The following is a 24975-nucleotide window of genomic DNA, read 5'->3' on the forward strand; positions in this document are numbered from 1 at the left end:
TAATATTTTATTATTTTATTTAAACACTAATTGTCTATAAAAGTGAAAAGTCGGATATATAAGTGTTCGTTTTATCGCTAGTATTTATAATGTTTTATCGCTAGTATTTATAATAAATATATGTAAATTACTTATGAAAGCGATGCAGATTAATTGGGATTTTTGTCAAGAAAAAAACTGATTGGGACAGGCTGTATTTTTTTTTTTTAAACGAAGGTTGCTATTATTTATTTACTATTTATCAAAATGAGCCGCAATTTAATTGAACGCGTTGAACTTCAACTTATTTTTGAAACGTGAAGTTCAACTTGATCAGAGATACTAATAAGATAAATTTGTAGGTCAAATGCATTGCTAGTTGAAATAATTCAATTCAAAACCTATTACTTTGACCTTTCATGCTTTAACATTTATGCGTAAAACCTCTCAAGAAATAAAAAAGATATTTTTTGTCAAAAATAAAAAATAAAAATAAAAAAGACATTTAGTGTAACTCTCGCTCATTTTTTTTTGAAAAGGTCAAAAAGAAAACCGATATATTAATAGACAAAATCAGACACCTACAACACAAGATGTACCGAAAAGGTTTAAAAAAAGGTTACAAACCAACATCAACGAGGAAGAAAAAACAACCAAAAACAAGCTAGGTAACCACTATTAAACAAAAAATAGGATTTAGACTCCATAATTGGCAGTCAAAATCAAACAAAACATATTTCTACTTAAACCACCAGTATGACTGAAGTTTTACCCTTTCACAAATGACTTGCAAATTCTCTTCCTTCCTTTGCAAAATGCGCTTGTTACGCTCATTCCAAATAATCCAAGCATCTGATAGCCAAATAACATATGGGAGCATTGAGCTTTATGTGAGAAGCCCCCTAAACTGCAAAATTGATATATGTGCTCTAGGATCCTACTATTGTACACAGTAGAGAAACCAAGCCCCCCAGAAACAAGATACCAAAGTCTGCCATGAAAATTACAATTCACAAAAAGATGGTTAACATCCTCATTCATACCACAGGTCGTCGTGCCTTCTTGGTCGGAACGTGCTATGATGCGCTGTTGTAATAAATTATCCCTTGTTGGCACTCTATTACGCAGAAGCCTCCAAACAAAAATAGATCCCTTAAGAGGAACAACCTTTAGCCAGACAAATTTATGGGAATTATGGTGCTGATTAATGTCCACCTCTGACAATTTGTTGTAAGCACTGCTAACAGAATAACACTGAGATGAATGCAAATGCCAAATCCATCTATTAATTAGCTGATCCAACCTGTAAAACAACTGGTGCTAGACGTCCTACACACTCCCTCACCAACTCTTCCTCCCAAGCGAACAACCTTTGACACCATTTTCACGCCTCTCCATGGATCCCTCACCCCTCTCTACACACAACCTCCCCCCTTCCTGCCCATATCTAGCACATGAAACCCAATACCATAAAGGGTTAAATATGTTTTTGGTCCCTATAAAATTGCGACCTTCTAAGTTTAGTCCTTACTTAATTTTAATAGCTTTTTTAATCCCTACAAAAAAAAATTTACTTATAATTTTAGTCCCTGCTAAAATAAATTTTGTTTAATTATCCTTAAACTCTTAAATTTTTTAACGATTCTTTTAATACAAGTTTAGAACACTACGAAAGATTCATTTACTAAAATCTATAATTTTTTAACATGAAATAAATTAAATATGAATTTTTTAAAACGACAAAAGTTTAAGATATAAGTAACAAAAATATGGACGTAGAAATCAAATTCTTGCGATATTTTTTTCGGAGGACCTTTTAATAACGTTCTTAACACGCCTGTAAAAAATTGTTGAAAAACTTAAGAGTTTAAGCATAAATTAAACAAATTTGGATTGAGTAAGGATTAATATTGAGTGCAGAAATTTTTTGTAGGGATTAAATATGCTATTAAAATTAAGTAATGACTAAACTTACAAGGTCGCAATTTTGTAGGGACCAAAAACATAATTTGTTGGAACAAAATGTGTTTAACAATGAACCTTAAAGAGTTTTGATGATAACAAGGTATTAAAAATTGTAAATTGGACTAGCTAATATTTGTTCAAGTGTACAGGACCATAATTATAAAGTTACATCATCATTGGTTCTGAATGAGCAAATAAAGAGCAAAGGAAATGAAGCTTAGATGATTCTGAAGGCAAAGCGCTCCTGAAGTCAAGCTGCTCCTGAAGAAATACCGCTCCTGAAGTAAAGCTGCTCCTGAAGAATAGTGCTTCTGAAGACAAGAGGTCCAGAAGCCACATCATCAGAAGCTGCACCATCAGAAGCTGCAGAAGTTGCTTCATCAGAAGCTGCCTCATCAGAAGTCATTTCACCAGAAGCTGAAGATCAACTGGATTTGCAAAACATTCAAAGATTGAAGGATCTACATTGCAAAAGCTGTCTATTGGATTCGAAAACATAGCAGAAAATTAGTGGAACATTGCAACGGTCATTTCAAAGGTGTTTGAAGGCTTGTGCTTGCAATTTGGACGAAAGCGTTGACATTGTACTTTGTACGAATTGTACAACCACGTTCTCCACCACTCTGTTTTGTGTCCACGCTACAAGACAAGAAAACAGCTCCAGAATACGGTCTCGCCTGCATATATGTTCCTTTGGATAAGGAATGGATTTCAAATTGGTTCTTCATAGGACAACAACCAAATCAGGCAAAAGATCATTGGTGAAAGATCAAGCTTCAACAACGACTCTTTGGTGTGCTGGCAATTTCACAACGTCTCTTTCACACCTCTATATAAAGGAGTGAAGACCTAGAGATTTGGTAATGCAAGAACGCTGAACGAAAGACTCACAAGATTTTCACAAGTACCAAACCTCTGCTGAAATTGTTCTGCATTCACTTAGAATTTCTGTGTCTCAAAGTCATATCTTAGAAATTCTTAAGTCCATTGAGTCTGTATCTGATTTGTATTGTGAGCACCTCTGATTGTATATCAAGTGTTCAACCTTAAACAATTTTCTGTGTAATTTTGTTTAGTTAGGAAGTCTCTTGCAGTTGTGCTTGAGCAGGAAGTCTCTTGATTGTGTTCTTGAGCAAAGGAAGTCTCTAGCTTGTGTGCTTGAGCAAAGGAAGTCTCTTGCTTGTGTGCTTGAGCATTTGTAATCAGATATTACTCATAGTGAAATCTCCTTGGAAGTGCAAGGGGGACTGGACTACTTCCGGATTGTGGAAGGAACCAGTATAATTGCTTTGTGTCGTTCTTCTTCTCTCTCTCTGTTTTTTCCGCTGCATTTAGATTCTGATTATCACTTCAGAAGCTGTCTCACTTAGCTTCTGATCAGTGTGTTCAGTTTTTAGGAGAAACGAAGAATTTTTTAAAAACACAATTCAACCCCCCCTTCTTGTGTTTTTCTCACCTTCATAATTAACCCTACCATAAATTATCTCTATCTTTCAACATCCTCCAACACCATTTACCAAGCAAAGCTAAATTAAACTCCTTTAACCTCCTAACCTCCAAACCACCATGCTCCTTATTCAAGCACAAAGTATCCCATTTTATTCAAGTTATTTTCCTAAAATCCTCACCACCCCAAAAAAATGCATTAAAAATAGATTCAAGGGAAGGAATGATACCTGAGGGGGCCTTATCTATGGGGGGCCGTTTGATGAAGAATGATGTTCACACATAGTGTTTGCTTGGAAAACACCAGTAATTTACCAACATAACCTCATCGACAGTTAACTGTCGATGAATTTTAACCGACGATAGTTAACTGCCGATGAACATTTACGTCTTTTTCATGTGTGTTTCAGCCTTGTTAGAAGTGTATACAACAATTTTCTTGTTTGATTCTCCTTAAATCTATGTTGTGTTGGATTAATTATTTAATTAATCAATTATGGATTGACAATAATCAATTATTATAAGTTAATATTATATTATAAATTATGGTCTATTGTGTTAAGCACTAATTAGTTGATGAATTTGAGTGATTGGGCTATTGTTACTAAATGGACCGTGATGGGTTGGACCATTTAGATAAGCCCAATGAGAGGTCCCTGCCCTCAGCCGTTTAGCTATTTATTCGTCATCCCATCAGACGGTTAATTATGCTGAATGTCATGGTGAAAACCTAGAGCTAGACAGAATGAGGATAGTTATCCCTCTCATAGTTGTCGGAGTTGTCTACGTTTATCCTTCATCAACCTAATTCAAAGGTACACAATTTCTTGTTCCTTCTTTGTTACTGATGATATGCTATAATTTGTATCTAGTGATCTATGGGTAAACACTAAAACTTTCATCATGTTGTCCTCAAATATTTTTTATCTATTAGAGGCTTACAAATAATGTAATTCAAGTACTGGATTTGAGGGTAAGTAACGTTGAAGGTAAAATAGGAGTATCGTTAATAATTATTAGTGATATTATTTATAGGAGCTGGAGTTTGAATTCAACTCTTCACTCCTTCATATTTAAAAAAAAGCGTAAACCTAACTAATGAATTACTTAAAAGATGAGTTAAAGAGTAAGCGAAAATTTTAGGAAAATGAACTATTAAAAATAATATTCCAACTAACCAAGTTGCTTGGGCTCCAGTGGCAAAGAGCTCCTTCCAAGGACGTATCCGGGGAATACCGGGTTCGATTCCCAGGAGGAACAACGCTTGGCCAGTACGCATGCCTCTACGTACGAGCCGGATTAGTCGTCCACCTTTGGTGGGTCGGAAACCGGTGCGAAAGCCAAAAAAAATTAGTCGTCCACCTTTGGTGGGTCGGAAACCTTGGTGGGTCGGAAACCGGTGCGAAAGCCAAAAAAAAAAAAAATTCCAACTTTTAGTTATGAATTTGAATTCTTCAATGTTGTCTGTAAGAGAAGGATCGATCCTTAATTTATCAAATAAACATACCATTGTATTTTTAGTTATGTCAGCCTTTAAATTTTGTTATTTAAATTGAAAAACGAAAATAAAAGTTTTAGTTATGAATTTGAATTCTTCAATGTTGTCTATAAGAGAAGGATCGATCCTTAATTTATCAAATAAACATACCATTGTATTTTTAGTTATGTCAGTGTACACTAGTACCAGCTAATTTAGATATTGATATTCAACGAATGGAATGTACCTAATCATTTACTACAAAGGGATTGGACAAGAATTTTGTAATGCATGTTTTTTGGGTAGAATGGTAGGAAAAACAAGAACACTAGAGCTAAGAGTGAGGTATCAAGTCTCGTCATAGTTTTCAACTCTGATGAACAAACTTATCAAAAAATTACACCTAACTTTAAAGAGTATTTGAGTTGGCCAAAAATTCTACGCAACAATTTTCATCTATAACTGCATGTTGGAAAGAAATGTTAGGAGTATGCTCCTTCAAACCAAAAATATTCACAAACAAACAGCATATACATGTAGATGTAAGTGATCAAATGTTGGAGAAAATTGAGGACTTTTAAATAATTTAGTTTGTAAATAATGTGTTAATAAAGTTATTGATAATCAACATCAACCTATGATAAACACCAAATAGCTCGGCAAAGCTCGCATCCACGTGCTCCTCGTTAGAAGAGTGACCCAAATGGGGGGTGGCGGGGGGGTGTTTGTCTTGGTTTGGATTCAATTCAAAATTGATTTGCATTCCAACATAAAAGCCCAGATAGGTTCCTCCGTTAAAAACAATTTACTCAATACACCTAAATGTTTACTCAAGAGACCCGTAAATCATGCCAATTTCCAAAAATCCCTTTGAAGTATTTCAATTAAATATCAAATTCGAGTATTTTTTTTTAAAAGTGCAGAACATAAAGATGATCCAAATTTTTTAGTTTTTAAAATATCATAATTTCAATTTTGTCACAATTTGAAACATTCAAATCATCTATACTTTTTTTTTAACTTTCTGGTTCTCAGAAAAAATAGGTCCTTTGTATTTCAAAGGTCGTTAAGGAGGTAAGAAAGTTCTCATCAACTATCTTTTATATAAAGACAGAAAAAAAATTAACCGAAAGTTTGTTCAATAAAAGTCTTTCACAACAAACATAATTTAAAATACAAAGTTTGAAGCTGAAATAAGACTTTAAATAAAATAGACATCCTTTTACAAGTGAGGAAAAAACATAAGGTACAAATCAGAAACCTAAAGTATGGGAGTGGTTATGGTGCATAAGCAAAACTTATGCACCATGCATAAGCCCAGACCGGATCCGGCCCACTAAACCAAGCCCAAGCGAAAATTGCTTTCTACATCACTCAAATTGCTTTCTTCACCTAAGAGCAAAACAAAACCAAATTCCAACGGAAACTGCATTTAATTCTCGCCTGTAACAACTTCACCGTCGCCTGAAACAACTTCCGGCACCGGCGTTCACCAACTTCATCACCGTCGTCCTTTTCCACCGTCAAAATCACCGTCGTAGTCCACAATCATCATCACCGTCGTCGTTTTCTGCAGATTTCGTCATCATCGTTCGCATTTCCAACTTTCATCACCATAACCGCCACCGTAACCGTCTTTCACGATAATCATCACCACCGCATTTCATCATCGTCAACATCACCTTCGTGCAAGCATTCTCAACTCCACGCAAGCATCTTCTTCATCATTACGGTTGTCTGAAACTGAACTTTAAAACTCAACAAAACTCAACAAAACTCATCAAAAATGAAGTTTAAACAGGTTTGAACTTATCTTGTGCTTTGAAATTATTACAATTATGTAACTGCATTTGTGCAACCATTTCTGTTTAGTTGGAAAGTAACTGCATCTGTGTAACCCTAAATTGACATTCTAATTTCGAATTGGGGAAAATGAAGTCAAATTAATGGTTTCAGAGTGATTAAATGTGCTTATTATAGAATGTTTTGTTTAAAAATTATGCCAAAACCATTTGCCTGTGTAAATGGTTTCTGCGAGTTTCACGATGAAACCATTTTGCTGTGGAAATGGTTTCAAAGTGTTAAGTTGGTTCAATTATAGTGTTGTTGTTGTTTGTTTGTTCATGATGTAAATTGATCATGTAGATCTTGTTCATGATATAAGTTGGTTCAATTATAGTATTGTTGTTGTACTTTGTAAGCTCTTGTGCTGAGCAAATGGTTTTGGTAAACTCTGAAAAATATGCTAAAACCATTGTGCTGAGCAAATGGTTTTGGTGATTTGTACTCCAAAACCATTGGCTGTATTTAATGGTTTTATTTGATCATCCAGGTGGAAAAAACTACAGAGCAAGGTACATTGCCATCATTCAGTTTAGGACTTACACAAATGGAGGAGGAGGATGAAAAGAATATCAATGACTCATCATCTGCTGGTGATACAAATAAGGATCATAGAAAAAAAGAGGCTAAGGGCAAAAAGAAGAAGCATAAACCAAGAGAGCCTAAGGAGCATAAAAAAAGAGAGGCTAAGGGCAAAGAAAAGAAGGAGCACATAACCAGAAGTAACAAAAGGAAACAAGAGAGTGAAGAACAAATGGAGGATGAACAAAATAATGAAGAACAATTGGAGGATGAACAAGAGAGGCTAAGGGCAAAGAAAAAGGTCACTGGTTCATCATCTGGTGGTGATAAACATAAGGAGCAGAAAGAAGATGCTAGAAGTAAGGAAAAGAGGCATAAGAAAAGGAAACAACAAGATGATGGTGAAGATTCTGATGAAGGATGTTTGAATGATGAAAATGCAAAGCACAGACTGAGGCACAAGCTGAGTATACCTAAGGTATATGAAATTATGAATTCAATCTATCGAAAGAGAAACAAAACAGAGATCATTAAGGTTTTGAATAAGTATGGCTTTGGTGGAATGTTGCATATCTGCAACTGGAAAAGAATCCACACTTTCTTTGTGGATTGGGTTGTTAAAAACTTTGACAAAGATAACATGTGGATTGTATTAAGCAAGAATGAGGTACTTCCATTGAAAGAGGAAGATGTACATAGGGTGTATGAGCTTCCAGTGGCAGGGAAGAAGATTAACGTGGATCTCTGTTCTGAGGAAGCAATAAAGAAATTAAGGAAAGAATTAGGTCTGACTGGAACTTATTCTGCTTCTGTGAGGGTGACAGAATTGGAGAGAATACTGAAGACACTTGAGAAACCAAATGCATGGGTGAAAGGTGCAATATGTTATATCATTCACAATATTTTGTGCCCCACTAATAGTAGCTTTGTATCTCTCCAATATGCACACATATTTGAAGATCCAGCTGGGGTATCATCTTATAACTGGTGTTCCCATGTTCTTGAATATATGAAAGAAGGCCTGCAAAATCCGGAAGTTGCAAATCCATTAGCGGACTTCCACTTCCTAATGGTGATCATATTATATATTCTGTATATTTGTATTTTTTAAACAAATAAGTGTTAGATTTTTAAATTATGTATGTGCATGTTTTTATTGTGCAGATTAATTACATGGACAAAATGGGGAAGAGAAGTCCTTTTCTGACAGGACAATACAAGCGGCCATCACTTCGTGATTGGGATTTCATGGCGGCAAACCAAGAACTTCAGAAGGTCTATGACATTATGGGACTCGAGCATGGACTGACAGCCGGCGTAACCAGACTGCACAACACAATTGAAGGTCCCCTTGTATTGTGTTTTGATGCAGATACTTGCCCACTCTCTAAGGTGAGATAAAACTGTCAAAAGATGTATTAGATGAGTGACATAATATTGTGTTTTTATGGTTTTGAAAATATTGTGTTTTTATGGTTTTCAAAATACTAATAGTACATATAAAACTAAAAATAATTAAACCAAACTTATTGTTTCAGTAATAATTCCATCATTTAAAACCATTTGAAAATGATTTTGGTTTCACAATTAAAGCTAATCAGAACCATTGAAACAGACATATGTTTTTCAAAATAGTAATAGTACATATACATAAAAATTTTGCAGGCACAAATGCATCTTAATCATTGTAGGTCTTGCATACAAATCTACACTAAAACTGCTGAAACCTTGGAAAGAAGAATAGCTGAGGGAAATGTTGAAACTTCTGGGGAAAATGATGATGTTCCAAAAGATACAACCAACGACAGTCCAATTGAAGTTCAACCTGAACACGACGAGAATAACAGTTCAAGTCATAAAAAAAGTATGGAAGCACCTGATAGTGAAGAAAATAGAGGGGATGGAAGCACTGGAAGGGAAAAAAGGTACTGCATCTAATTTTAAGTCTTAACATGATTTAATGTTTGATATCTGCATAAGATTGACACATATAAGCAAATGTATAATTCAGTGAAGAAAATCATGACAAAGATGTATCAGATGAGATTGTTGATGATGATGATGGAGAGAATGAGATTGATGCCAAAATCCTTGATGATTCAGTGAGGAAAGCATGCAATATTTCCGTTACACAGGAAACAATCTTGAGGTTTCCAGAGTTTTTTGATGGGGGAGAAGCTTCAAATGCAGGGTAAGAAATGAATATAAATGATGTGTTTCAATGGTTTTTAATTTGTGATATGTACAACTATATGAACTAACTAATGCTTTTCTATATATGATGTGTTTGTCAATAGTAAATCAGTTAAGACAAAATCTGAGACAACATCTAAAGCAAGCAATGTGAATCAAGAAAGGGTGATGGAGGAGGAAAACCAGGAGAAGGACACGGAGCAGGAGAACCTGGAGAAAAACACATCAGTTAAGACAAAATCTGAAGCAAGCAATGTGAATCAAGAAAGGGTGATGGAGGAGGATAACCCGAAGAAGGACACGAATCAGGAGAATGCGGAGGAGGATAAGAATTTGGAATTTTGTAATGACATTATTGTAAAGTAAGTATCAACCAATGTGACATTTGCTTCATTAAATTCTGCAGAATATAAATTCTGCAAACTAACAATTACATAATTTATTTGACAGCGCAACTCCGTTAAGGTCAGTGTTAGCAGATGAGGTAATTGACTTGGACAATGACAAAAGTGTGAAGGCAAGGAAAAGAAAGACCACGCATGACATATCTGGAAAAGCCCCTGAGCGTGAAAGAAGAGCTGTAAAGAAATCGAAATACCTTGAAAGCCCTTACGATGAAGCTGTCTACGAGTCAAAATGCAATAAGATGCAAAAGGACATATCAACATTTGCATGGAGCAATTCACTTAATGAGTAAGGAAAACCATTTTAAATATTTATTGGCATATTATATGAATTAGTACTTTGTTAGCACTTTGGTAAACTCTGAAGACTATGCTAAAACCATTGTGCTGTGGAAATGGTTTTGGTTAGTTGTCCTCCAAAACCATTGGCTGTATTTAATGGTTTTATTTGATCATCCAGGTGATAATGATGATGATGAGTCAAACTGTTAATGTTTATTTGGCTATACTACAGTTTCTAATATAATATAATATAGTATTAGTACAAATGCTAAATGCTTTATAATAATGTAGGGATGAATTTTTGTACTGCTCGGAAAACAGCACTCATGCTTACGCTCTACAAAGAAGAGACTTGTGCACACTTAAAAAAGATGAATGGGTGTCATGCTTTGTTATAAATGCCTGGGTCAATTGCTTGAACTGGAATCAACAACCAGCTGACAAAATGACAAGACTGGTCACGCCATTCATGAATTATGTATGCATTACATTTCATGAATGTTAAAATTTTAAATACATAATGTTTAGTTCTTTTTGAAATTGATTTTGACTCGTTTTATATAAACAGGCTGACTTGGAAAGACCTGATGCCCTGAATATTACAGAAAATGTTGCATTTGAACGATTCATCCAAAAGCTGAAAAAGTTCAAATACATGGATTGGAAAGCTATTGACCCTTCATGTCTAGAATATGTGAGACTACGTTCATTTTATTTTTGAAAGATTTCTACACATTAATTGTTTGAATTATATGATGTTGATTGTTTTTTTTACTGGTGAAATAGATAATGACACCAGCAATAATTGGAAATCCGGGTAGTCATTATGTATCCTTCGTAGTGAATCTCAAAAGCCAAAAGTTACAATTCCTGAACAGCTTGGCAGGAGATCCACTGCACATGAAGAATGGAGAACCAACTGTGTACAAACGAATGTTTGATGTATGGCTGAAGGAGGTGGAAGCATTCGTGAAAGAATTGTATAAGAAAAGCAACATCACAATGCCTTTCCAGTTTAGCAAATTTACATGGGAAACACCAAAGGTGCCTATTCAAACTGATAAAGACAGTTGTGGAGTGTTTTGCATGAAGTTTCTTGCTGAATGGGAGGATGGCAATCCACAAATGGAATCTTTCAAAGGTTGGACCAAACTGAAAAAGCGTGGGGAGAATGGAAAGGTTGCAAGAATTATGGATATGAGAATTGAAATCTGTTCAACAATATTAACTGACTCAAGCAATAGCAAAAGACAACATGTGGAGAAGGCAGCAACTTCAAACTACAAAGAAATGCTTGAAAAGCTAGCATCTCCGGTTAAATAATGAATTAGTTTTAATGTTTTTTTTTTTTGGAATTTTAATGTTTTTTAAGGAGTTTGTACACAAATGTTGATGAATTTATATATTTCTGTCAAGTTTATGGAGTTTTAAATGATGAGACTATTACTGAAACCATATGTCTGTTTTAATGGTTTTGATAGCTTTAATTGTGAAACCAAAATCATTGTCAAATGGTTTTAAATGATGGAATTAATACTGAAACAATAAGTTTGGTTTAATTATTTTTAGTGTTATAGTGCAAACTTATAACACTGAAAAGAATTATTTAATAGGAATTAATCAATCAGTAACCACTTTTTTATTTATTAAGCTTCATCATCTCTCTTTTGTTTCTTCCGTTGTAAAACAAATTTCTGCATTTGTCTAAGTAAAATTGTGGTTTAATGGTTTATAAAATAAAAGAATAATGAAAATTATTATTAAGAAACAATTTTAAATAATGACCTTTACTGAAACCAATAGTACGGTTTAATGGTTTTGAAAGTGTTCTATGTGAAACCAATATAACTGCCTATTGGTTTTGTAACTGCCTAATTAGAGACACATAAATTTCCACGGCCCCACCAAGATAAATACGGGAAAAAGGTATAATAACGGTTAGAATGGAAGAATCAGAGTCATGGACAGTTGAAAAATGCAATTAATTTAAAAAAAAAGAGTTAACTATGGTTTTGTAAGGAAGTTGAAAATAAATGAAACTGCCTAGTATGGTTATTAAACTGCTTAGGATGGGAAGTTGAAACATAAGGATTAACATATTACTATATATAATGAGGTTGCTTTAGAGAATGTTTCAGAATTAGTATCATAATAAGGTCTTGTGTCACTTACATTTCCAGAACAAAAAATGTCAGACGTCACTACTGCAAATTCGGTTCCAGTTGCTGTAAACGGAGACATCGCAAGGGCAACAGATCTTGCAAATGAAGTAAGAGAAATCATCGTAAACAACACATTTGAAGTAATCTATTCCGATGCCAATATTAGAAACCAATTATCCTAACTTTTAAGCCAAATCCGTCCACTAAGACACCTCCTCAATCCTGTTCATTCAGGATTAGTCTGTTCATGTCTTCAGTTGCAAAACATGTTTGCTGCAGGTTTACCAATCATTGAAACTGATACCCTAAATGCAAACATCGCAAGACAGGAACTTGCTGTGTTCGAAAGACAATGGAAGGTGCTCAATGATGATTTTGTCGCTGCTGAAAAAGCAATGACAGAACTATCATTGCAAAAGCATGCCTCTGATACTCGAATCGAAGTATTGGAGAAGGCACTTGCAGAAGAAAAAGAAAAAGGGAAATTGATCGGGACAGAATTTGAGGCATCAAGGGTTCATCACTCGCAGCTGGCGGGGAGGATTATGGCTGGAACTGAATTACGCACAACGTTGCAGAATGCGGTTGAGCAATGGGAGCAGAAGTACAATCAACTTGTGGTATGGAGAGAGAAAGTGTTGGATTGCTGGACAAAAATCAGGGCGTTCTATGGATGAAGAAAAAAGTAATCTTAGTATTTATTAGTAATCATATTTATGTTTTCATAATATTTCTGTATAAGTATTTTTAATTTTGTTATGTTTGGATTTATAATGTTAGTATGGTTTGTAATGTTTGGAACTATAATATTAGTATGTTTTTCCAATAATGGCTACATTGTTTAAAAATGCCTTGTTTTATTATGACTTTAATTTATATCATTACTATTAATTTTACTATTAATTTTATCACTTGAATAGATTGAAGCAAATTGCAAAACTCAGTAATTTATCCACTTAACTACGAATTGAAAATCTTAACTAAACCATAATTATGGTTTAATGGTTTTGATAGTGTACTATATGAAACCAAATTAACAGTCTAATGGTTTTGTACCAAAATATAATAATAAATAGTTTCCAGAAGATAATATTCAAACCAATACATAACAATCAAGAATTTGATATAAAATCTAGTACAAACTTATCACATATAACATAAGTGACCGCTTTTTTAGTTAAAGCCTCATCATCTTTCCTAACTTATAACATAAAAAAAAATCAGTGCCCGCTTAAATTGTTAAAGCCTCATCATCTTTCTTTTGCTTCTTCCGAGCTATAAGGAATTTCTGTCTTGCTCTAGCTTTTTCATAATCACTTTTAAGTCGCTTCTTTGACCTAATTGGATTTGGTCTTTCTTTGAACTTTGGTGCAGTCCCAACAGATGGTTCATAGACAGCAACTGCTTTTGAAGACTTAGAAGGCGTAACGGATGATCGATCTGTATGAATACCTTTAGAAATAAGAAACTCCTCTGCCTTTTTCCCTGCCTCAAGAACACCGTTGAGAAATATTTCAGATGCCTCCGCATCTGCGCAAACACGTGTAGAAAGCTGAACTGTAACAGCACAAATTTGTTGATATCGTTGTGCTTGAGTGGTGTCTTTAGTGCCAACATTCATGGTGGATTTCAGCTTATCGACAGACGGACGCACATCTCGAGTCCACCGCTTTAAAACATATTGTGCAGGTATAGTCTTCAAAAAATGATATTGCACATGACCACCTAAGACCTCCAAAATCTTGAAAACATGTCGACATAAGAAACCCCGGTTCTCAAACATACGACATGAACAAGTAAAACTTTTGCTCCTAATGTCGACTGTGACAACCCTTTCATCAAGTCGATTATGATCTTCAAACCTTGGGGAAAGGTTTTCTTCAAATTCTGCATCCAAAACATCAACATTCGAAACCCTCTCATTATCATTATCAACATCATCGTAATTATAATCAACCTTTTCAATTGTGAAAACTTTGAAGAACTTGTTCAATTCAGACCCTTTTGTTGTGTCCTCCTCATAATAGTATTTGAAGGAAAGGTCATACTGACTGTGAATAAATGAAAAGCAAGATGGTGTATACTTGTTTACTACGGACCGCATAAGCTGACTGTTGGGATAATTATTTTTTGTTCTAGTGTTTGCAGCCTTAAAGTCCAACTCAGCATGATTATCCCTCATTCTCTGAACCATAATGTTGAAATGACTAAAGAATCGAACAAGTGAATGGTCTGGCTGCAAAAATCCACGAAGAAAAGCATTGAAAGACTCACTTAACTGTGTCGTTTTCAAACCAGCTGTAAAATGTGACCTCACCCAAACTGAAGACCAATGCATACGATTTGAATGAGTTTGAACAAGCCACTTAAAGTCCGAAGTAGGCCTTCCATTAAAACAGTTTTTCATCATCTGATCCCAATTGTAGTCGAAATCTGATTCATCTTCGACATTTGAAACCAAATTAGTTAACTCATCGAAAAATGCACTGTTTGCACGAGAGCCGAGATTTTTCTTTGCATTCTCTCCCATGTGCCATGAGCAAAGACCATGAAAAACACCTTGAAAAACATTCGGAATTGACTTCAACAACGCACTAGCCTGGTCTGTGTATATGGTTTGAGGTTTCTTATTGGACATACACTTCAAAAAAGTTGTAAACAACCAATCAAAAGTAGCTGATGTCTCATCATACAGTAGCGCAGCACCAAATAACACACTCTTACGATGATTGTCAAAACCAAGAAAGGCAGCTGAAATGAACCAAATCAGAACAAAATACAACATATTTAAAAAATATAAAACCATTGTGCTGTGTAAATAGAAAAAGCTATTCATTTAACAACTGTAAAAAAACACCTATGATCTTTGCATAGCTGGACATAGCACAACTTCTCAAGCGAGATGTCTAAACTCGCAAACACAGAAAGAGCTATTTATCATCGATAAAAAAACACATATGATCTTTCCATGGCTGTACAGAGCATAAATTCCAAGGCAAGATAGGATCACCCATAAACCAGAACATTAAATTCTAAACCTTCAATCAATATAAACATTCAATTCTAAACACACACAAGAGCCAAATTAACACACATATACCAGAACCTTCAATTCTAAACCAGAACAATCATTCAAATTTCAAGAATATAAGAATTAAAAACTGTGAGAAGTACAAAATACTAACCTAATGGCCGATATTTATTGTTTGTTCGGTAAGTTGTATCAAAACTGACAACATCACCAAATAGAGCATAATCTTGTTGCATAATTCCATCTGCCCAAAAAATACTGGCTATGTCTTCTGCAGCATCAACTTGGATATCATAGTAAAAACCTGGTTTCGAGAGAGCTTCATTTCTAAAGAATTCTTGAATAACAGTTGCTTCACCAGCCACCATCTCCTTTTGACGAGTTGTCATTAGATAGTTCTTTAAGTCCGAAAATCGAAAAGGAAGATTCTCCGTGCCTCCAACTCCTTGACCCATCGCTTCATAAGATGTTCTCATCGACATTCCAGCTTTAGAATTTATTAAAGCAAGTTGTCCTTGAACTTCATTTACTTCTCGAAATGATCTCAAGTAGCACAAATGCTCTGGTTTATGTAATGGATGACAGTGATCAACTTCCCACTTATATATCTTATAGACATTCAACGCTTCATCCAACTTCAAATATATTCCAGCTTTACAACCAACCCTTTCCTCTGGTTTTTCTTTAGCTTTCTCATACTCAACAAGAACTGGACTGTCACATGTTGGCCTGTTTTTAGGATTAAGCAGACTTCCCTTCTTGAAACCTTCTTTGTTACAAGCATAACGCACATAATGTACCTTATCCGATTTCTTATTTTGTGAATTGTTCTTGGACTTCAACATACTCCTAACAGAGAATCCAGTGTTATATGCATAATTAAAATAAAAATCTTCAATCTCTTTTATAGATTTAAAGACCAAAGACTTCCATGATTCTTTATCACTAAATGAGTAACATTGAGAACTATCCGCATCAATAACTGAATTTTCAACCGTCAATTGTCCACTCTCAGATGAAGTTAATATCAAATCCATTGAAAACAGCAACAAACACTATTAAGAACAAAAAAACCATTAGATATGATAAATTGAAACTACTGAAAAACTCTAAAAAACTATGCTAAAACCATTGGCCTGTGGATATGGTTTTGGTGAGTTGTAATCCAAAACCATTGGCCTGTGGAAATGGTTTTGGTGAGTAATAAGCTAAATTGCTATCAAATTATCCCTAACACTCATACTCCAACAGTTATTTTAAATGATTCAATCATCAGTTTTATAGCATTGAGTTAAAAAATCACAGTTGAATATTCACATTGAGTTAAAAACATCACAGATTGAATCAAATTAACTGATGTAATCAACTGAACTAAAATATCACATATTGCAATGATTCAATCATTGCAATGATTCAATCAAGTAAAATTCTTACTACAACAATAATTTGCAATGATTCAGTTTACTTCAGTTTTATAGCATCACTTTTATATCATCAGTTTTCAATTCAATGATCCTTAACTTCAATTTTAAAGCATCAATTTTCAATTCAATGATTCAACAGTAATTTTATATAATCAACAATAATTTTCAATGATTCATATCACAGATTGCATCGAATTAACAGACTGAATCATATAAATGAATAACTCGTCGGAGAAATACGTCGGAGTGAATAACGTCGAAGGAAGGTGAGAAACACGTCGGAGAGAAATGTGAGAATCACGTCGGAGAAGAATCAAGTTGCAGCAGCGAGAAACGGTGAGAATCGAGGTGCCGGCGATGAATTTCTGAATCGCACGAATCAAGATGAATTTCTGAATCGCACGAATCAAGGGTGAATCACGTCGGAGAGAAGGCTGAAAATAACGTCGGAGAAGCGAGCAAGGCTAAGAATCACGTCGGAACGGCAAGAAACGGTGAGAATCGTGATCGTGAACCGGCGCCGGCGACGGAAACGGTGAGAAAAGCGATCTTGTTAGGGACGAAACGCTGTAGCATCTGAAGCTCAAGATTAGAACACGTGTCCAATATCGGACGGTTGTGATATGTTTGAGCTGAAGCACCAGATTATAACACCTGTCCTTGATCTAACGGTTCTGATTTGCTTATGCACCATGCATAAGGAAATCCTTATGCATAATAACTTTTGCCCAAATCAGAAACCTAAACCCTCGACTCTTGTGATCCGGCCAGGGACGAATGTACCTATAATAGATTGGGGCAATTGCCCCCACTACTTTTTATATGTTATTTGTTAAGTCTTTGATATTTTAGTTATTGCTCCCTTTTAAAATAATAGATTGTTCCCATTAAATGAACATTTATACTGAAAAAAAGAGTTTCTTTCATGAATTTTATAAATCAAATGTGTAAATGTATTTGGGATGAAATTTTAAATGATTTTTACCATACTTTTTAAATACAAAGACACGTAAATAACAATTTTAATCTGTAGATGTTAATGTGTCTTTAATTATTCCAATATATAACAGTATATGTTTATAATGTTAAATATTTTGCTCAATGATAATAATGTTATTATTTTATCATTTTTGCATTGCTAAAATTTTTGTATAAATATTTATGATATAAAATCTTGCCTTTACAAGTCAAAATTTCTGGATCAATCACTATATCCAACTTCGATTATCTTGACATAAAACACACTTAAAAAAGAATCAACAGAATGGAATAAGACACTACGATTTCATTGAGTCTTGAGTTCAGATAAAAGATAATAAAAAATACATTACCCTTTCTTCAGCACAAAACTGCCCTTGGTAAATTACATGCCCTTGGTGCATTATCTGAATTTCATTTTTTTTTTCATGATGCATGCATATAGATTGATAATGACATAAATTGAATATATGTGAATGGTGGTAATGCTCAATTTTATGCTCATTTTTGTTCAATTTTATGCGATATCTATAAGGTAACAAAACGTTGCTTTTTTATTACCTGTACTTACCATCTTTTTTATTACTTGTACTTACCATTGAAGGTATTCACAGGAACTTTCATGAACCCATGTCACTTAAACGTAATTGATATGTACCTATAATAAGAGACGCATGGAGTATTATATAGCACTTCACTTACAGGACAACTTTTTTTCATTTTTTACAATTTTTTTAAAACTTTTTACGGAAAAAAACTTTTATGTTTTGTAATCATCGTGGCCCCGGACCGTGGCAAAGCTCGATCATTAGGATCTAGAGTCCACTATTCCAACTTAAGGTATAATAATGGTGACATTTAACATGGGAAATGGGAATCCTTTCCTACTATAGGAAAGTTTTTTTGGACCATTAGATCAAGTAAGGAACATAATATTATTGTAGTCTCTCAACACTATATTTTCTCACACCATCTTCCACCACCATCCTACATATCTTCTATCTTTCTTCAACCATGTGCAAGTGCAACTAAGCCAATCCCGCTGAAATCTCGTCGGGGACAAAATATACATCGCTTTGTAATCCATTCTATCATTTAATTAAAACTCTCATAAACAAAAATTAACAAGAAATATCAATTATATCATTAAATTATATACTATAACTTTTAATTAATTTCCCCCTTTCTATCTCAAATCTCATACCCAAAAAACCAATTAAAGGAGATTACATTACCACCGATATCAGAATTTTTTATTATAGAATTGTTTTTTATTTGGAATCGAGACAGCATTTGATTTCTGTTTACTCCTAAATATCGTTTACTCAATAAATACTCAATATAATCAATAAATACTTAATAAATATTGTTTACTCCTAAATTCTCCCTCTGGTCCTATTTATAAGATAAATTTGGGTCAACAAAAGTGAATGTATTTGGTCCAATTTTTTAACCAAATACATTAACTTTTGTTGACTAAAATTTCTCTTATAAATAGGACTGGAGGGAGTAATTATCAAAAGTTGTTTTTTATTCACAAATTACATACCACCGACGTGTTATTGAGCATTCCTCTCTAGTTTAGTGTGAGATTGTAATTTGTAATTGCTGTTTTTGGCATTGGAATTTTCTATTTGTGTTGTAGCAGGATCAAATGAAACTTTAAATCTAAAAAAATAATTGAACAAAATGTTAGCTTTTAGTGTTTTTCTGTAGGATTAACAGAGGTTCTTCATCAATTGAATAATAGATTTATGGATGCAAGAAGGGGGATAAAGTTGTGAGGTTTGGGAGGGCGATGCTGGTGGTGAAGTTGATGTTGGTGGTGGGTGAGTGGGGACATGGTGGAGAGACAAGGTTGATGGAATGGTGTGAGAAAATATAGTGTTGAGAGACTACAATAATATTATGTTCCTTACTTGATCTAATGATCCAAAAAAACTTTTCTATGGTGGGAAAGGATTCCTATTTCCCATGTTAAATGTCACTATAATTAATATCCACAATTGCGGATCACATGCACCGGCAGAGAGTTGTGATGCATCAAACACTACGCTCAATTTATATAATGATAACGAAAAGAAAAATGACGTCTGTTAAATATTTGCAAAATCATTCCACCGAAAATGATGATCCTTTTGTAGAAGTGATCACTAATGCAAAAAAAAAAAATCAGAAAGGGATTTCAGTCATATAATACTCGCCGATGTTGTATTTGTATAAAAATATACAAATGTCGTTGTTCGAACGTCAAACATCCCTTCATTCACTTTAATAGGTGAGTTTTTAGTCATTATTTTGTGTGCGTTTGTTTTATATTTTTTTTAGAAAAAATCTGTTTTAAAAAAAAAAACATTTCGTCATTTTTTAAGTATCTGTTTGGGATTTTAAAAAATCATTTTATCAAAAAAATATATTTTGACTCTAAAATATAAAACTACTACGGTAACACACGAGCCAGTTAAAAATTATTATTTTTTTAAAAAATAAATCATTTTTACTAGCAAACAAACACAAATATCTTTAGATTTTTTTTAAATCTCTAAAAAAAATCTATAAATTTTTTAACACAAAATCCATTTTCATAAAGTTAAAATAAACCTTCTATGGTACTCGAAGAAAAATCCACCTTTCATCTTAATGGGAAATACTAACGAGTGCTACAGAGAAATTGTTTAAGCAACTAAAAATGGTAACTTTTTTATAGAAAGTTGTGTAATTATTACTCTTACATTTGTTTGACTTATTAAAATTCTGGCGCCTGCTGGACAGATGTCCTACATGATGTCCTGGACAACAAGTTCGACAAGATTGATGTCTTATACAACATGTACGACAATGTAGCACAATAAACAGTAAACAACAATTAAAGTAAAGTGCAAGAAAGAAAGAACACATGAGATTCGATAACCTAGTTCGGTGCAGCTTCACCTACATATGGAGACATCCATGTCAAGAAAGGAAATCTACTCTTATAGTATTAGTTTGTAGTCTTATGTGAATAAACATTGTTCAATGCCTTGGCACCTAATCACTAACAATTTATTTCTACGTAAAACTCCCCCTATATATGAGATTCCATGTCACTTTTTCTTCAGCCACTATCCCTAATGATTGGTTCAATCGCGATTACAATCTAAATATGAGAACAACTCCAATAAACCAACTCTGGCAAGATGCACTAGAGCATATTACAAATAACAAAATACAACTCAAATAAGCAAACTAGCTCTATGCATCAAGGTGATACAATGAGAGATATACAAATAGCAAAGACCAAACCATAAGATTCTTTCTCAATATGACGCCTTCGATCAATCTTCACAAGTAGGGCTGGAAATGAGTCGAGTCGAACCTGTCTGAGCTCGACTCGGCTCGATAAGAATTGACTCGGCTCGAAACTCGAGTTCGAAACGAACCTTTTTTTTAACTCGAGTTCGGCTCGATTAAAGTTCACGAACAACTCGATTCGGCTCGTTAGCTCGAATTGCACACTTCAAAACTTTTTTTTTCCAAAAAAAAAAACTTTTTTTTTGTCAAATATATAAAATCAAAAATATAAATAATACTATGAAGGATGTTGGTCTCAATCTCAAGAGTTAAGACCACTAGGTAGAATTAGAATGGCATTAGGACTTTAGTTTTACTACTGTAGCCATTCCGCATATTACATTGTTTCATCATGTACTGCGCATATATATCCATCCTCCTCTCTAGTATTTTGAAAACTCCCCGATGTGGGACTATTTTATGTACATGTTTATTTAAAAGCATTCAAAAGGTAATATTAACTTTTTGTCCTCCCTTTGTTATTACAATTATCGTTGGTTTGTAATCAAATTAGTAATAATACTTATACTTATTAAAAAAATACATAATTATTAGAAGAAGTTTGTAATAAATTATATATTATATAAAACACATACAAAATAATATATATATCGAGTTGGTTCATGAACCGAACGAGTCGAACTATGCTTAGCTCAAGTTCAACTCATTTATTTAACGAGCTTAATTTTCAACTCAAGTTCGACTCATTTGGTTCATGAATCAAGTTCAACGAATCAATTATCGAATCGAGTATCGAGTTATTTTCGAGTTGGTTCGGTTCATTGTCAGCCCTATTCACAAGGTTTAAGTCTTCCTTTATATAGGCAGAGTAAGCATGAGTTTTTTTTTCACGGGCCAAACAAATCATCTGACCAAAACATATATTCGGTTTTCACAATTTTATAGGAGCAAATGTATTATTTCTTAAAATATTTAGGACATTAACTTCAAAAACACGACATAGCAAACTGATAATGAACAAGATTCTAAAAAAACACGCTTCTTGGAACACACGTTACGTGAATCAAATCTCCAAACAAATTTTCAATGATCTCACGTGAAAACACAATCTTCGAAAAATGCAAAATAAAATACTTCACCTTAAGCTAAGATGTGGTACTTACATGTCCAGACATCAGTACAACATCTTATTAGAACTTATCGTTTTAATAAAATGCAGCCAACACATAATAAAAAACCTGACACTTATGTTTTCAAGATAAAATTTCTTACCTTTTACAAAACTTTTGCATTGAAAAAAGTTTTTTTTTTAAACTTTTTAGAGTTTGACTATACATATTTCAATTTTTTTTTATTATATTGGTCTCCTTAACTAGTTCGTCAAAGGCATTAGTAACATTTTTCAATCTCTTATAGGGAGTTTCTTAAATAATTTCCTTACTACATTTATTAACATAACTCCATTTTTTAGTCAATAAGTGAATTTCTTTGTGATGAATTTTTCCTTTCTCTCTTGTGAACTGTCATCAAAACCCTAGTTTATTCCCCTTCATCCACCAAAGAGGGGTGATTTAGGGTCAATTTTTGACCCAAAATCACCCCTCTAACTCGTTTTTCTCTTTCCCTTTTATTGAAATAAGTGATTTTCACATCTATTTCGTTTTTTATTTTGTGATTTCGTCGTCTTTGTGCGACGTTGTTTGTTTGTTTGTTTGTTTGTTTCTCTCAGGTATTTGATCGATTCAGATTGTTAGATCAGCTTCGATCCAGTGCAGATCCAATCAATGACTTTGGCGTCATCCACGTTGCAGATCCGGAAACATGATTATTCCGGAGATTTAAATATAGTCATATGTGTAGGCATTTGTACTTTGCCGTTTTATGCTATCAACATGGATGTTGTGAGCCTGTTCACAGATTCATCCTTTTTGTTTTTAGCGAATTTGCATTATATCGATGTACTCTTTCAATTTGAATGAATGAATATATTTTATTTTGTCGAAAAAAAAAAGTGAATTTCTTTGTCTTGATCACGTTAGAAAACAAAGTTACTATCTATCCTATAACCAAAGACAGACAGATCAACGGTCCACATGAGTCCAATCTGAACCCTAGTTTAGATCAAGCGGCGTCTAAGACCCAGAAACGCGTAGAGGTTAACTCTAGTTAAAAATATCTCCACTATTTAACAGAGCAATAGGTTAGCCACCCTTCTTCGTGTGCTCTCACTTTTAGGTGGATTAGTTAGTCCTCTTTTTTCTTGTTTTCCCATTTTAACCCTTTCCCCAATTTCCATGGCGGAAGTTGAATACCGATGCTTTGTTGGTGGACTTGCATGGGCCACTGACAACGAAGCTCTTGAGAAAGCGTTTTCTTCCTTTGGTGAAATCGTCGAATCGAAGGTCCGTTTGTTGCTGAGATCGGAAATCTGACACGATTCGGATTTGGATTTTCGTGATCTCCTTCTGTTCTGTTCTGTTCTGTGTTGTTACTCTCTGATTACTTCTTCATCTTTGATACTCATCTGTTACTCTATAATGATTCTCTTTTATTAATCACTTCAAATCGGTACGTTCATCTTCAATTTTGTGTAAATTGAAGATCGATCGGTTACTATCATTTTTTTTTTATTTTTATAATTTATGCGAAATTGAGCTAGATCTGATACGATTCTTTGTTTTTGTTTAGGTTATCACCGATCGTGAAACTGGAAGATCAAGAGGATTTGGATTTGTCACATTCTCTACGGAGCAGGCGATGAAAGATGCGATTGAAGGGATGAACGGCCAAGATCTTGATGGACGTAACATCACTGTGAATGAGGCTCAGAGTCGTGGCAGTGCCGGAGGCGGCGGTGGTGGTGGATACCGCGGAGGTGGTGGTGGATATGGCGGAGGTGGTGAACGTCGTGGAGGTGGTGGATATGGTGGAGGTGGCGGGGGTTACGGAGGTGGTGACCGTCGTGGAGGAGGTGGTGGATATGGTGGAGGAGGCGGGGGTTACGGAGGTGGTGGTGGCGGACGTCGTGATGGTGGTGGTGGATATGGTGGAGGTGGCTACGGAGATGGTGGCTCCAGATACTCGAGGGGCGGTGATGGCGGTGGCTCTGACAGTAGAAACTGGAGGGAATAAGTTTCGTTGATTTTATGTTTTGAGTGTGAGTGAAATTGAATGTTCTGAATATGGATTATCTGTTATTATGCCAAATTGGTTTAGATTTGGAATTGTGTTTGTGGTTCTGAGTATTGGTTTCGTGTTCTTCATGTGGTTCTCCTGATTGTTTGTTCATATGAACAGTTCATCAAATGAATAGTCGGAAATTATGATCCAAAACTTTATGCTGTTTATTTGTCTTCCGTACTCTATTGCTACTATAAGTTTATTCATACTTAGTCAGTTGGTAGCACTTTGGTGCCATTAATGGCACCGTGCCATTAAATCTGGGCCACACAAACACATTCCATTAAATCTGGGCCACACAAACACATTGCCATTGCATCTGGGCCATACAACACATCTATCTTGATGCCATTAATGACCCAGATTTAATGACACGGTGCCATTAATGGCTCCAAAGTGCTACCCGTCAGTGAATGATGCATACACCCTCCGGTCACTATTATAAGCAAAAAAACAACATTTTGAATTCATTCATTTAATGATGTATGTGGTCTATAGTAAAGACCAAATACATCATTAAATGAATGAATCTAAAATGTTGTTTTTTTGCTTTTATAATAGTGACGTATATTGAAAGAAGATAGTTAAATGATTTTTAGACAAAATGTCAGCCAGCCTGAGGAAGAGTGTTGGACTGTCTGTTAAAGGAGAGAGATAAAACGACTTTTTGCATAGAAATAGAGCAGACAGAATAGAAATAGTTGCTCTCAAATGTAAATAAAAGAGAAGAGTGATTATACCCTTCTATGATAGCTTAATATAATAATAATAAGTTTTTCTACAGTTTAAGTTGAATTCA

The 24975-nt window shown here is 34.4% G+C and overlaps 3 protein-coding genes across 4 annotated transcripts; 2 read left to right on the forward strand and 1 right to left on the reverse strand.

Moving 5' to 3' along the window:
- Positions 1-7350: 7350 nt before the first annotated feature.
- On the forward strand, positions 7351-11562 carry LOC146943156 (uncharacterized). Its single transcript, XM_085750085.1, has 7 exons — positions 7351-8303; positions 8396-8623; positions 8897-9156; positions 9875-10117; positions 10402-10588; positions 10679-10804; positions 10897-11562. Exons 1-7 carry the CDS (start codon positions 7464-7466, stop codon positions 11431-11433), a joined length of 2421 nt encoding a protein of 806 aa, XP_085606211.1. The 5' UTR covers positions 7351-7463; the 3' UTR covers positions 11434-11562.
- A 1659-nt stretch (positions 11563-13221) lies between these two features.
- LOC146943157 (protein FAR1-RELATED SEQUENCE 5-like) lies at positions 13222-16946 on the reverse strand. Its single transcript, XM_085757264.1, has 2 exons — positions 15458-16946; positions 13222-15023 (listed from the first exon to the last, which is right to left on the reverse strand). The coding sequence occupies exons 1-2, from the start codon at positions 16338-16340 to the stop codon at positions 13504-13506; spliced, it is 2403 nt and encodes an 800-aa protein (XP_085613390.1). The 5' UTR covers positions 16341-16946; the 3' UTR covers positions 13222-13503.
- A 6267-nt stretch (positions 16947-23213) lies between these two features.
- LOC146943158 (glycine-rich RNA-binding protein-like) lies at positions 23214-24329 on the forward strand. 2 transcript variants are annotated; one of them, XM_085757266.1, is made up of 3 exons: positions 23214-23398; positions 23685-23910; positions 23968-24329. In XM_085757266.1, the coding sequence occupies exons 1-3, from the start codon at positions 23291-23293 to the stop codon at positions 24126-24128; spliced, it is 495 nt and encodes a 164-aa protein (XP_085613392.1). In that variant the 5' UTR covers positions 23214-23290; the 3' UTR covers positions 24129-24329. The 2 variants fall into 2 exon arrangements, with proteins under 2 accessions (XP_085613392.1, XP_085613391.1); XM_085757265.1 differs by having other exon boundaries at positions 23685-24329.
- Positions 24330-24975: the final 646 nt, after the last annotated feature.

Source organism: Medicago sativa, chromosome 3, assembly GCF_051527215.1.
Source record: "Medicago sativa cultivar Bolivia chromosome 3, Bolivia_mono, whole genome shotgun sequence".
Lineage (NCBI taxonomy): Eukaryota > Viridiplantae > Streptophyta > Magnoliopsida > Fabales > Fabaceae > Medicago > Medicago sativa.

Excerpts from the sequence above, each read along its gene's own strand:
- LOC146943156 (XM_085750085.1), top strand. The coding sequence starts at position 7,464 with ATGGAGGATGAACAAAATAATGAAGAACAATTGGAGGATGAACAAGAG. Across the intron at positions 10,589-10,678 it reads TCACGCCATTCATGAATTAT|GCTGACTTGGAAAGACCTGA; the intron begins GTATGCATTACA and ends TTATATAAACAG. Across the intron at positions 10,805-10,896 it reads ACCCTTCATGTCTAGAATAT|ATAATGACACCAGCAATAAT; the intron begins GTGAGACTACGT and ends CTGGTGAAATAG.
- LOC146943157 (XM_085757264.1), bottom strand. The coding sequence starts at position 16,340 with ATGGATTTGATATTAACTTCATCTGAGAGTGGACAATTGACGGTTGAA. Across the intron at positions 15,024-15,457 it reads CAATAAATATCGGCCATTAG|CTGCCTTTCTTGGTTTTGAC; the intron begins GTTAGTATTTTG and ends GGTTCATTTCAG.
- LOC146943158 (XM_085757265.1), top strand. The coding sequence starts at position 23,291 with ATGGCGGAAGTTGAATACCGATGCTTTGTTGGTGGACTTGCATGGGCC. Across the intron at positions 23,399-23,684 it reads GTGAAATCGTCGAATCGAAG|GTTATCACCGATCGTGAAAC; the intron begins GTCCGTTTGTTG and ends GTTTTTGTTTAG.